The 13,801-nt window shown below is 44.8% G+C and overlaps 1 protein-coding gene across 10 annotated transcripts in view; it reads right to left on the bottom strand.

The window, feature by feature from the left end:
• Positions 1-643: 643 nt before the first annotated feature.
• The window catches only part of LOC110531697 (neuralized-like protein 4), a 37,918-nt gene continuing 24,760 nt past the window's right edge, over positions 644-13,801 (bottom strand). For all 10 annotated transcript variants that reach the window (XM_021615017.2, XM_021615019.2, XM_021615020.2 and 7 more), the window contains 14 exons: positions 13,554-13,682; positions 13,309-13,454; positions 12,949-13,167; positions 12,623-12,721; positions 12,251-12,394; positions 9,839-10,009; positions 9,523-9,681; positions 8,750-8,929; positions 4,294-4,387; positions 4,084-4,191; positions 3,822-3,966; positions 3,394-3,506; positions 2,972-3,158; positions 644-2,776 (listed from right to left, as the gene is read on the bottom strand). In XM_021615017.2, the coding sequence (XP_021470692.2) occupies positions 2,572-2,776; positions 2,972-3,158; positions 3,394-3,506; positions 3,822-3,966; positions 4,084-4,191; positions 4,294-4,387; positions 8,750-8,929; positions 9,523-9,681; positions 9,839-10,009; positions 12,251-12,394; positions 12,623-12,721; positions 12,949-13,167; positions 13,309-13,454; positions 13,554-13,682 (2,099 nt within the window). In that variant the 3' untranslated portion in view covers positions 644-2,571. The remainder of the gene's footprint in view (positions 2,777-2,971; positions 3,159-3,393; positions 3,507-3,821; positions 3,967-4,083; positions 4,192-4,293; positions 4,388-8,749; positions 8,930-9,522; positions 9,682-9,838; positions 10,010-12,250; positions 12,395-12,622; positions 12,722-12,948; positions 13,168-13,308; positions 13,455-13,553; positions 13,683-13,801) is intronic.

Genomic DNA, 13,801 nt, shown 5'->3' with positions numbered 1-13,801 from the left:
ATAATCTCCACCCGGCACAGCCAGAAGAGGACTGGCCACCCCACATAGCCTGGTTCCTCTCTAGGTTTCGGCCTTTCTAGGGAGTTTTTCCTAGCCACCGTGCTTCTACACCTGCATTGCTTGCCGTTTGGGGTTTTAGGCTGGGTTTCTGTACAGCACTTTGAGATATCAGCTGATGTATTTATATAGGCCTTCGTACATTTGATTTGATTTGATTGCCTGATGTGGGTGTGTTCATGCAGTGTTCACATGCTAGTCGGAACTGGGAAACTCAGAAATGTTCGACTTGCTAACTGGTTGTAGTTCCACATGTTCCACATGTGGTGTTTAACCAGTTAGCAAGTCGGAAATTACAGTTTCCTTTAGTTCTGACCTAGGATCCGACTAGCACTTGAACGAGTTATAAAAACACATCCTGCAAATCAAGTGAGCCGCCAGTTTTTTTTTGGAAAGCTGAAAGAACACTATTGGCGTTAAGGAATCAGTCCTATAAATATTTTTGAAAAAAGGTGTGATTGAGGACATATGCGACATGTCAGTGACTGGAGAAAGAAATTATACTACCAATTTGTTTTTATTTTTTAAAGGAACCAAGAGAAGCGCCTTAAAAGGAGTAACACACGAAGCCAATCCAGTCATAATGTGCACTGTCTATTGGTTTATTCATTTTTTATTTATTTTTTACAAATCAAGAAGATGATGTTATGTAACAGCCTGTACAATGCAACATACAGAACAAAAAAGGGGAAAAAAGAATACAAATTCATTCTCGTAAAAAGCAGCACTGGGCTTTTAAACAACCCCATATATTTTTCACATTTTGATTGAACGTTGCAAGTACATTTTTTCAAACCCCACGTTTGCAATAAGTTAGTTTACACACAGTTTTGTGTGAGGAAAGTCGACAACCTTGAATCTTGACTCGATACCACTGTTTTCCTCACCTTTTTTGTCAAAACAATGACTTGGCAAGATGGCGGGGTTATTTATGCATGTAGTGATGTATGTAATACGTAAGTATCTAAGATTATTTTGTTGCCAAACAAAACAGAATGGTTAAAAGATATGCTTTGAAGAGCTGTCCACATACAAAAAAAAAATGCTGAATATTTTAATCAGGAATTAATGAACCCCTGTGTTAATCTATGTAATTATTATGTAAAATAGAGGGAGTTTGTTTTAACATGAAGCAGACAGGTAGAACGTAAACGGACTACAAAAAACAACAAAAACCCTAATGAATCACATTCGCAATGTAAACTCCAGCATCAGGGCCTGCATTTCGTAAAAAAAGACTCCATTTACCAAGAGTCTTTGCATGAACACGCCAGTGTGAAGCCACACCCCTATGATGTGATTGGCTCTGAACATTCCTCCCTGGTAAACGATGACAGAATGGATGGATCATAGAGGGAGACTTAAACGTAACCAGTGTAAACAATGTGAGAAAATGGGCATGTTCAGCAGTGCACAACGTTGTGGAAAGTTCAGGTAGAAATACCTTTAGAACAAACATGCCTCTCTGGTATAGAATCCTGTCAACTCCATTCATGACATTTCTATCTGCAACAATCCACAACGTTTTCCTCCTGAACTAGCTATAGAAAATGAGAGAATGAGGAGAGATCTTCAGGTCCGGGCCCATTTCGATCACTAGTTGAAATGGAATCAGCCTTGGTCTTTATGCATCAAGGTCATGTTCAGTAGGGCACACTGTAAGAATGACTTTTTGCAACAGGACTGTGCATTGGACAAGCGCCGGTAGAACCTCTCCTTTCAAAAATGATTCTCCCTGCTGAACACACCCCTGGTATTCCCTCTACAAAGCATGTGTAGAATCCCTCTAATCTCCAGTGAAGTGAATATGACACGGGGTAAAGCAGTGATGGGGGAGAATTTGGGAGACGAAGCTTAGCGGCCAGACTGGCCGGTTGAAAAAACATTTAAAAATTTCTCTCCCACTAGTTCTGACGGTGGTGTTAGTGTCCATCTCTATTGTCCTTCTGACCTGCGGTTAAGTCTTTCGCTTAAAAATAATAATCCAATAGCCAGTGACCGTGTGGCGGCGACGTTGCGAGGTGGTTCAACAAACGGTCCAGGTCTTGGAATGGGGTAAAGGGGTTGATAAAAAAAACAAGCTAGAGTGAGGGAGGGAACAGAGACCGGGAAGACAAAACTGCGCTAAAATAAAAATGTCTGTGACAAAAAACAAGTGTTGTATTATGACGAATAAAAAAAATGTAAAATACATGTTAAAATTTTAAAAATAAAAATCGCCCACGAAGTGTCCAAAACAAAGTGCAGGCAGTGTCTGTCTGGTTGTTCTTCTCTGAATCCACCCTAGTCCCTCCCTGTTAAGTGTCAGAAAAAAAAACAAGTCCTAAACAAACAAAACTGAATTGTCAATCAACAAACCGCCCAGCAACAGGAGGGAAATTCCCTAATTCCAAAGACTCCCAAAGTCTGTAATTTGGTTGATGGAGAAGCAGTAGTTTGAGGCACTGCTGGGAGAGAGTAGCTCCCTTTCCCCCCCTCTCTCTCCATCCAACAATCTCTTCACTACTCCTGCTATCATTCCACCCGTATGAGCAGGCCGTAGAGGAGGGTGCCCCCCTGATCCTTGGTGATCCACTCGATCTCTGTGTTGCTGAAGCGGGGATCCAGGGGTTCGATGGCTCCCAGGGTCTGGGGACCCACCTTATAGGAGCCCGGCCGGACACACACCTGGAAACCCACCTGGGCCTGGTGACAGCAGTGAGAACGGGGGTCCCGGAATCTGGAGGGAGAGAGTGAAAGGGCCGAGTGAGGAGATCAGGAGTCATGGGAAGAAGAATGAAAGCAAGACAGTGAAAGAACAAGAGTAATCATTTCAATTTGAATAACAGCAAAAGGCAGATAAAGAGAGAAGAGGATGAGAGAGAAAACAGAGAAAGACAGGGTAGAAAACAGTAGTAGTGAGTGACACACGTACTGCACTTTGGGGGCGAACATCTCCAGGCCGGAGTAGCGCATGGTGGGGGACAGCTGAACCCGGGGCACCTCCCTGTCCGTTTCCCTGTCCCTGTCAGGGAGGCTGTTGCTGCTGTTCTCCTCTGGCTCACTGTAGCCGTTAGGACCCTCCGTCTTCACCGGAGACACAGAGAAGATGGACGACGTCCCTGAAACACCAAGACAACACGGTTTAGTTCATTTACAACACCCTCAACTAAATCATGAGTGGAAATGGTTCTGGAAATCAACCATGTTTTTCAAAAGGCTAGAAATGCGGTCATTGCATTCGGAGAGAAACACAACAGTTTGAGGTGATATGCTCATCAAAATAAGCAACCTGTGGTCAATTCACAATCGTTTGTTGGTCCAAAAGTGGATAAGGAAATAAATGTTGTGTCGTACCAGAGAGTAGCTGGGCATGGTCCAGTGTGCGTCTGAGGGCCCCTACGCTGGTGCCGTGGTAGGCTATGTGCCACTGCTTAAACGAATTGGACACATCACAGTGGGGCTTGATCCTGCAGGCAGGAGAACACACACACACCAAGATGTTAGATAACCCCTCTACCAGAGTCCTATGACATTGATACTCAGACAGTTTAATGCTTTCCTGTATACAATTTTTTTACTTTCATTCTCCCCTTCTCTCGCCAAAGTGAAAAATAAGTAATTAAGTCATTTGTTAATTGAACTAGATAAAACTAATTCAGGCTGATTAATTGGACTTGAAGAGCACTTTGGTTGAGTAATTGGTTGAACATAGTTCACACTACAGTGTGATTGGATGAAGACAGTTTTTGAAGCCCACTGATTGGCTGTCTGTAACTTCTGACCTCAGAGCGAAGCGGCACCAGCCAAAGGGCAGGGCGTAGTCCCGTGGGGGCTCCCCTCTCTTGTAGTAGGACTCGTCCCCCCGCAGCTTGTGGCACGACTCACAGTAACACAGGTTATACTTGGCATCCTCGTTGAAGTAACCATCTGAGAGAGATGATAGGGGGAGGGGGCAAAGGGAGGGAGAGAAAATCTAAATATGGGAGAAGTTATGATTAAGTCAGAGCGAGAGGGCAGTACACAAAGACAGTGTGTGTTCCTCACCTGGCAGTGTCAGCAGGTCCTTGAAGCGCGAGCACAGGGCCTGGTACTCACAGGTCTTGTTGGGGTTGACCTCTGCATGGGGCATCCAGCAAACACTCTCTTTGATCCCTAGAGGTCAGATGTCAAAGGTTAGCATTTTTTCAGCCCAGAGCCACAGATTTAAAGGGTCTGTATAGAGTTGCCAAAGTCATCATGCTCTCCTCCTCTCACCATCAACCATGTCCGCTTTCTCCATGTCGCCCTGGCAACGCGCCTTGACGCTCTCGCCTCCCACGGTCGCCACGTTGTTGGTCACTATGGTAACCTGCCACGACATCAGAGGGTGTCACCGAATTCTCTCGGCCCCTGGTGCCACACAGATAAAGTAGTCCCAGGCCAGGTAACTGAGATTATTAAACCGGTCTGGTGGGAGGGCTGGGATCCCGCAGTTAAATACCTACCCAGGACGGAGCGTCTAAATGAGCTTATGACTGTTCCACTGTGTAACGTTAGCCAGATGGAAATATTTCAGGATTAAAAGTCATAGAGCAAAAGACTAGCAGATTAGAGTTTCTAGCTACTGATCTAAAAGTGGCCCTGAGTAGGACCGAGTCTCAAATCAAACTTTGTCACATGCGCAAAATACAACTAAATTGGATGCAAAGTGTAGACCTTACAGTGAAATGCTTACTTACAAGCCCTTAACTCTTCTTGAACTGCACTGTTGGTTAAGAAAATATTTACCAAATAAACAAAAGTAAAAAATAATAAAAAGTTATACAAAAACGAGGCTATATACGGGGTAGAGGTCGACCGATTAATCGGAACGGCCAATTAATTAGGGCCGTTTTTATAACAAATCGGAAATCGGTATTTTATTATTTAATCTTTATTTAACTAGGCAAGTCAGTTAAGAACACATTCTTATTTTCAATGACGGCCTAGGAACGGTGGGTTAACTGCCTCACTCAGGGGCAGAACGGCAGAATTTTACCTTGTCAGCTCGGGGGATTCAATCTTGCACCCTTACAGTTGAGTAATCAGTCCAACGCTCTAACCACCTGCCTCTTGCACTCCACGAGGAGCCTGCATGTTACACGAATGCAGTAAGCCAAGGTAAGTTGCTAGCTAGCATTAAACTTCTTATAAAAACCAATCAATTATAATCCCTAGTTAACTACACATGGTTGATATTACTAGTTTATCTAGCGTGTTCTGCGTTGCATATAATCGATGCGGTGCGTATCGTTGCTCCAATGTGTACCTAACCATAAACATCAATGCCTTTCTTAAAATCAATACACAGAAGTATATTTTTAGACCTGCATATTTAGCTAAAAGAAATTCAGGTTAGCAGGCAATATTAACCAGGTGAAATTGTGTCACCTCTCTTGCGTTCATTGCGCGCAGAGTCAGTGTATATGCAGTTTGGGCCGCCTAATTTGCCAGAATTTTACGTAATTATGACATAACATTGAAGGTTGTGCAATGTAACAGGAATATTTAGACTTATGGATGCCACCCGTTAGATAAAATACGGAACGGTTCGTATTTCACTGAAAGAATAAACGTCTTGTTTTCGAGATGATAGTTTCCGGATTCGACCATTAATTATTAATTAATTAATGACCTAAGGCTCGTATTTCTGTGTGTTATTATGTTATAACTAAGCCTATGATTTGATAGAGCAGTCTGACTGAGCGGTGGTAGACAGCAGCAGGCTCGTAAGCATTCATTCCCACTGCACTTTTGTGCGTTTGCCAGCAGCTGTTTATGACTTCAAGCCTATCAACTGCCGAGATGAGGCTGGTGTAACCGATGTGAAATGGCTAGCTAGTTAGCAGGGTGCACGCTAATAGCGTTTCAAACGTCACTCGCTCCGAGACTTGGAGTGGTTGTTCTCCTTGCTCTGCATGGGTAACACTGTTTCGAGGGTGGCTGTTGTCAATGTGTTCCTGGTTCGAGCCCAGGTAGGAGCGAGGAGAGGGACGGAATCTATACTGTTACACTGGTAATACTAAAGTGCCTATAAGAACATCCAATAGTCAAAGGTTAATGAAATACAAATGGTATAGAGAGAAATAGTCCTATTATTCCTATAATAACTACAACCTAAAACTTCTTACCTGGGAATATTGAAGACTCATGTTAAAAGGAACCACCAGCTTTCATATGTTCTCATGTTCTGAGCAAGGAACTGAAACGTTAGCTTTCTTACATGGCACATATTGCACTTTTACTTTCTTCTCCAACACTTTGTTTTTGCATTATTTAAACCAAATTGAACATGTTTCATTATTTATTTGGGGCTAAATTGATTTTATTGATGTATTCTATTAAGTTAAAATAAAAGTGTTCATTCAGTATTGTTGTAATTGTCATTATTACAAATATATATTTTTTTATTTTTTCAAAACGGCATCGGCTTTTTTTTGGTCGGCATCAGCTTTTTTTGGTCCTCCAATAATCGGTATCGGCGTTGAAAAATCATAATCAGTCGAACTCTAATATGGGGGTACCGGTATCGAGGCAGTGTGCAGGGGTACAGGTTAGAGGCCATTTGTACATGTAGGTAGGGGTGAAATGACTATGCATAGATAATAAACAGCGAGAAGCAGCAGTGTACAAAACAAATGGATGGGGGGGCTCAATGTAATGCAGTGGCCATTTGATTAATTGTTCAGCAGTCTTATGGCTTGGGGGTAGAAGCTGTTAAGGAGCCTTGGGTCCTAGACTTGGCACTCCGGTACCGCTTGCCGTGCGGTAGCAGAGAAAACAGTTATGACTTGGGTGACTGGAGTCCCTGACAATTTTATGTGCTTTCATCTGACACCGCCTAATACAGTTGAAGTCGGAAGTTTACATACACCTCAGCCAAATACATTTAAACTCAGTTTTTCACAATTCCTGACATTTAATCCTAGTAAAAATCTTTGGTCTTTGGTTAGTTAGGATCGCCACTTTATTTTAAGAATGTGAAATGTCAGAATAATAGTAGAGTGAATGATTTATTTCATCACATTCCCAGTGGGTCAGAAGTTTACAGACACTCAATTAGTATTTGGTAGTATTATCTTTAAAATGTTTAAAGTGGGTCAAATGTTTCAGGTCGCCTCCCACAATCTTCCCACAATAAGTTGGGTGAATTTTGGACCATTCCTCCTGACAGAGCTGGTGTAACCGAGTCAGGTTTGTAGGCCTCCTTGCTCACACATGCTTTTTCAGTTCTGCCCACAAATGTTCTATAGGATTGAGGTCAGGGCTTTGTGATGGCCACTCCTTTGTTGTCCTTAAGCCATTTTGCAAGTATGCTTGGGGTCATTGTCCATTTGGAAGACCCATTTGCGACCAAGCTTTAACTTCCAGACTGATGTCTTGATGTTGCTTCAATATATCCACATAATTTTCCCTCCTCATGAGGCCATCTATTTTGTGAAGTGCACCAGTTCCTCCTGCAGCAAAGCAAAACACCTCCTGCAGCAAAGCAAAATAAATAAAGTAAGGAAAGAGGTAGTTGTTTGGGCTTAATTATAGATTGGCTATGTACAGGTACAGTAATATGTGAGCTGCTCTGACAGCTGGTGCTTAAAGCTAGTAAGGGAGATAAGTGTTTCCAGTTTCAGTGATTTTTGTAGTTCATTCCAGTCATTGGCAGCAAAGACCTGGAAGGAGAGGCGGCCAAAGTAAGAATTGGTTTTGGGGGTCAACCAGGCAGCTATACCTGCTGGAGCGCGTGCTACAGGTGGGTGCTGCTATGGTGACCTGCGAGCTGAGATAAGGGGGGACTTTACCTAGCAGGGTCTTGTAGATGACCTGGAGCCAGTGGGTTTGGCGACGAGTATGAAGCAAAGTCCAGCCAACGAGAGCGTACAGGTCGTAGTGGTTGGTAGTATATGGGGCTTTGGTGACAAAACGGATGGCACTGTGATAAACTGCATCCAATTTATTGAGTAGGGTATTGGAGGCCATTTTGTAAATGACGTCGCCGAAGTCGAGGATTTGTAGGATGGTCAGTTTTACAAGGGTATGTTTGGCAGCATGAGTGTAATTGTAATTGTCAGAGCTGTCCAGAGTAGTGATGTTGGACAGGCGGGCAGGTGCAGGTAGCGATCGGTTGAATAGCATGCATTTAGTTTTACTTGTATTTAAGAGCAATTGGAGGCCACGGAAGGAGAGTTGTATGGCATTGAAGCTCGCCTGGAGGGCTGTTAACACAGTGTCCAAAGAAGGGCCAGAAGTATACAGAATGGTGTTGTCTGCGTAGAGGTGGATCAGAGACTCACCAGCAGCAAGAGGTACATCATTGATGTACACAGAGAAGAGAGTCGGTCCAATAATTTAAACCTGTGGCACCCCCATAGAGACTGCCAGAGGCCCGGACAACAGGCCCTCCGATTTGACACAATGAACTCTATCAGAGAAGTAGTTGGTGAATCAGGCGAGGCAATCATTTGAGAAACCAAGGCTATCGAGTCTGCCGATGAGGATGTGGTGATTGACCACATCCTTGGCCAGATCAATGAATACGGCTGAATAGTATTGTTTCTTATCGATGGCGGTTAAGATATGGTTTAGGACCATTAAAACAAGTCAACAGCTTTCTTTTTCCAGGTATTCGTTTCTTAACTTCCTCGACCTCTAAAATTATTCTGACGGTTTGGAATGGGGGTGGGGGGAACAAACGTACCTGTTCACACTGTCCGTATAGGTCTATGAGGGGGTAGCATGGCGTAGGGATATCCTGGGCTGCTACTCCCTGGTCCATACCGTTCACATAAAGGTGCAGACAGCTGTTCCCATCCACCAGCAGACCCAGGACTGTACCCTCTGGACATGTGTCCAGGTTAGGACCATAGTTCTCACAGATCTGATGGGGAAGAGAAGTGATGGTGGGAAAGAGAGAAAAGGGAGAGATCTCCATTAAGCTTTGTGTTGTGTTTGTCTTGCTATCTGTACCGTGAGTGTGTGCGCAGTGTTTCCCCTAGGATTTCATTCAGTAGCTGTGGCAGAGATAGTGGAGGGGACCTTCTCACAGTCGTACAACAAAACTAACGGTGACTTTTTTTCCCAACTCAAATGCATGAAAATTAAAAAATGCCCTCTTTCTTAGAAACTCAAGGACAGTTGAATTGTATCTCTTGATCTCAATAACGTCACCAGCCACTTCTATATTAACCGCAAAAAATATTTCACTGGCGTAAGGTTCCTGTATCTTAATAGGGTTGGTTACACTTCCAGGATAACAAGCACGTTAGCTAATTACGGTCGAGGTTTCTCGGATGATCTGATGAGAATGAGGAAGATATGGAATTTGTTGTACTTCGTCACGCTGATCTTAAAAGCTCATCTTGGCAGAATGTTAAAAAATATATATATTTGCAGTGGCGGCAATGACTTAGCAGCGGCGGTATGCCACTGCGAAATGAACGTAGGGGAAACACTGACGTGTGTGTGCAGTACCTTCAGTGAGTTGTGGAAGACAGAGTCTCTCTGCAGCAGCCACACAGAGCGTTTCAGACAGCACGCAGTGGAGGGAAAGTTGAGGCGGTCTGGGGAGTGGCCGATCACCCCTAGCGACAGGGACGACGTCCACGATGCGTTCAGGCGGTCGATCTGAAACTATGGCAACATTGATAGTCAAAATGTCATTCACAAACTATGGTGACAGAATGCAGTATTAAATATTATGTGTCCCTATACAACAATTAAACACCCCCTTGGCTACCCCAATCAAATCCTGACACACAGACCCCTAACCCCACCACTCACACAGTACCTGGAACAGTTGTTGTCGGGGCAGGGGTTGTGCTGTGACTAGGAGGCCCTGGTTGTAGCTGGAGACGCGGGCCGCCGTCAGGTTCTCATGGGACAGCTGGATGTTCTTCCCATGGTTCTCCAGGAAGGCCATGACTGTGTTGGGCACCAGGGCCAGCTCACCACCCTCAACCTGGTGGATGGGGGAGGAGAGATGGAGAGTGAGATGGAGAGATGAAACAAACAGTATTTTTTAAAACTTCTGTTGCCTTAGATCAATTCACATATATACACTGAGTGTACAAAACATTAGGAACACCTGCTCTTTCCATGACACAGACTGAGCAGGTGACTGCTATGATCCCTTATTGACGTCACTTGTTAAATCCACTTCAATCAGTGTAGATGAAGGGGAGGAGATCAGTTAAAGCAGGGGTGTCAAAGTCAAATGGACGGAGGGCCAAATAAAAAAATCAGCTACAAGACGAGGGCCGGACTGTTCGAATGTTCATTGAAAACATTTTAAATGACGCATATAGTCTAGTGAACCTAATTGAACCTACTGAAAACCTAACAAATATATTACAATATGATCAGATAAATAATGAACTGGCGGTGATTCAAACCTTTGGCTCTGATAAAGTTAACTGTGCGCGTGATGATGCTCATTACATGCTCCATTTTCAAGGCTTTACCGCACAACGCTTCCTGGTGTATGATACAATGATAAGCTGTCAGCTCACCTGTCGCGTTTTCCTCTTGCATCTTTTCCCGTATCTTCGCCACCAGTCCGCTCCTGTGTCCACACATCGCAGGTGCTCCGTCGGTTGTCAAACCCACGAGTTTTTCCCAAGGCAGCTCCATCTCATTTACACATCTTGACACCTCTTCATACAAATCATGCCCCGTAGTTGTGCCATGCATAGGACGTAAAGCCAAAAACTCCTCTGTCACGCTTAGGCTGGAGTCCACTCCGCGGATGAAAATTGACAACTGGGCAATGTCAGAAATGTCGGTGCTCTCATCCACAGCCAAGGAATATGCAATAAAATCTTTTCCCTTTTTCACAAGCTGCTCTTTTAGATTGATGGACAACTGGTCTACTCTCTCGGCAATGGTGTTTCTGCTCAGACTCACATTTAAAAAGAGTTGCCTTTTTTCTGGGCAAACTTCGTCACAAACTTTAATCATGCAGTTTTTGATGAAATCCCCCTCCGTAAATGGCCGGGCTGATTTAGCGATCTCTTCTGCCAAAATAAAACTGGCCTTGACAGCAGCCTGGCCTTGTGATTTGGCTTTTTTGAACAGAGCCTGTCGAGATTTGAGGCCTCGTTTTAATTCCTCTGCCTTTTGTAGCCTTTGTTCCATGTCCATATTCTTGTTTTTGTCCGCGTGTTTCGTTTCATAATGTCGTCTCAGATTATACTCTTTCAGTACCGCCACACTTTCTCCACACAGAAGACACACAGGTTTTCCAGCTACCTTCGTGAACATATACTCCGACTCCCACCTTGTTTGAAACCCCCGGTTCTCAGTATCCACCTTCCGTTTTGCCATTTTTGATGGGTATCTGAAAGTTAATTTTACTGTGATGCTGACGACTGCTGTGCCAATAAATATTGAAATGAAGCAGCCTACTGCTCGGTGCGTCACCTTTGCATTGTGGGAAATGTAGTATTGGTGCGTGTAAAAGATCTGCGGGCTGCCGGCTTGCTGCGGGCCGGTTCTAATAATAAATCAAGATCATCCCAGGGGCCGTAAAAAACCTTCTTGCGGGCCGGATGTGGCCCGTGGGCCTTGACTCTGACATATGTGAGTTAAAGGATTTTTAAGCCTTGAGACAATGAGAAATTGATTGTGTAGGGTGCCATTCAGAGAGTGAATGGGCAAGATACAAATATTTAAGTGCCTATGAACAGGGTATGGTAGTAGGTGTCAGGCAAACTGGTTTCTGTAACACAGAAGAAGTGAGTTTTTCACGCTCAAGAGTTTCTCGTGTCTATCAAGAACGGTCCACCACCGAAAGGACATCCAGCCAGCTTGACAACTGTGGAAAGAATTGGAGTTAACGTCGGCCATCATCCCTGTGGAATGCTTTCGACACCTTGTAGAGTCCATGCCCCGACGAATTTAGGCTGTTCTGAAGGTAATAGGAGCTGCAACTCAATATTAGGAAGGTGTTTCCTAATGTTTTGTACACCTACCTATGTACAACCACCTATGGCGCAATTTCAGGTTTCCTACTGTACTTTGAGATGCTTGCATGACAAAAGTGGAGAAATAAAAATTCCACACATTTTCTTACTTTAGACAAAGTCTAACATTGTTGTTGTCAAGCTATAATCACTAAAGATCCCAGCGAAAGCATATCATCCATCGGTCCCCCCTTCCCTCCTATCCCCCTTCTCCCTCCATCCCCACACCCGTGTCTCACCGGCGTACGGTCCTCCTCTCCTTCGCTACAGCTGTCTGAGGAGAGGGAGGGGGCCTTGACGCTCCCTGCGTCCTCCAGCACCGACGAACTGACGATGGACACCGCTGTCACACGACCATACAGGTCCAACACTGCATACACGTTCTATAGGTAGGGGAGAGAGGTGGGGTGGTAGTAAAACAAGGAAATAGACTATTTTAGGCTTAGGTTTACAATTAGGGTAAGGAGTTAGGGCTAGGGTGTTAAAGTAAACAGGATTTTGAATGGGAATCAATGTTTTGGTCCCCACAAGGATAGGAACATAATTGTGCGTGTGAATTGAACAAGTATGACGTGTGTATGAGAGAACTGTTGTTCATGAAGTGTGTGTACCTTGGCCACAGCGGTGGCAGCTGGTCCCATGTCCTCTCCGTCGATAAGGACGTGCATGGTGTCATCGCTGCATCTCTTCACCCCGACGCGGTTACCCACCTAGACACACGCAATACAACTCAGGCATCAAATGTAGTACCTACTTATCTATTCATCACAATCCGTCTTTCCATTCCATATGCACTAATGTTTGTCGTCTCCATCTTTCAATCCCAACCAGTTGTTCCCTCCCCCTCTTTCATTGTTTCTCTCTGTGCAACAAATTACAAAATAAGTACAAAGTATTGATTCAACAGAGCTTTGGAATCCCACGCCCTGTCTCTCACCGTCAGTCTGTCCAGGGAGGCGCCGTAGTTCTGTCTCTGCAGGAGCCCGTTGCGTCTGACCTCTGACCCGGCTACCAGCCAGGTGACCTTGGACCGGAGCTGTGTGAGGGAGGGGGACAGGCCTGACATGGGGCAGGAGGGCAGCTCTGGAGGGGCTAGGGTGGTCAGACCCATGTGGAGGGAACCAGACCACTGGTCATCCACCTCGTCTATCTTCACCTGGAGGTGGGTGGAGAAGACAATACTACAACGTCAATAGTGAATGTTATGCGCGAGCATATATAAGACAACAGATGACTCAAGTGTTATGAAAATAGAGCGATCTGATTGCGTCTGGGTAGATAACAGAGCACTACTCACCTCAAACAGTTCGTCTGTTTTGAGTTCCTTGGCGCTGAAGACGATGCCGTGTGCGTATCCTCCCACCCTGACGGCCTGGCAGCCCTCTCCCAGTAGAACCACGTTCTTACCATGCTTACTGTGGAGCCGGTGGGCCACGCCTGCCACTACGCATGTAAGGAAGAAGGAGAGACGTTGAACGACAGACAGGCTCATGACTTAGATTCATAGCCTGAGAGAAAAAAAATCACACACGCGGTCAGTACCTGGGGAGTGTATGGGGAAACTCTTCTCTGTGATGTTGCTGGTACACAGACTGTTATCCTGAGGGCCAGAGGAACTGGTGATGGACACCTGGACACACTGACCATACAGGTCTATCACCGCATACACCTCTGATGAAAGGAGGGAGGGAGGGAGGGAGAGAGGAAAGAGGGGTTGTCCAAGTTCACCATATATTTGGAAAATGTAGATGCTTGACAAAGATCTCAGTGAGACTAGCCTTGGTAAATAC

Source organism: Oncorhynchus mykiss, chromosome 9 (assembly GCF_013265735.2).
Source record: "Oncorhynchus mykiss isolate Arlee chromosome 9, USDA_OmykA_1.1, whole genome shotgun sequence".
Lineage (NCBI taxonomy): Eukaryota > Metazoa > Chordata > Actinopteri > Salmoniformes > Salmonidae > Oncorhynchus > Oncorhynchus mykiss.
The sequence above is the reverse complement of the archived record's forward strand: the minus strand, read 5'-3'. Positions and strand labels throughout refer to the sequence as shown.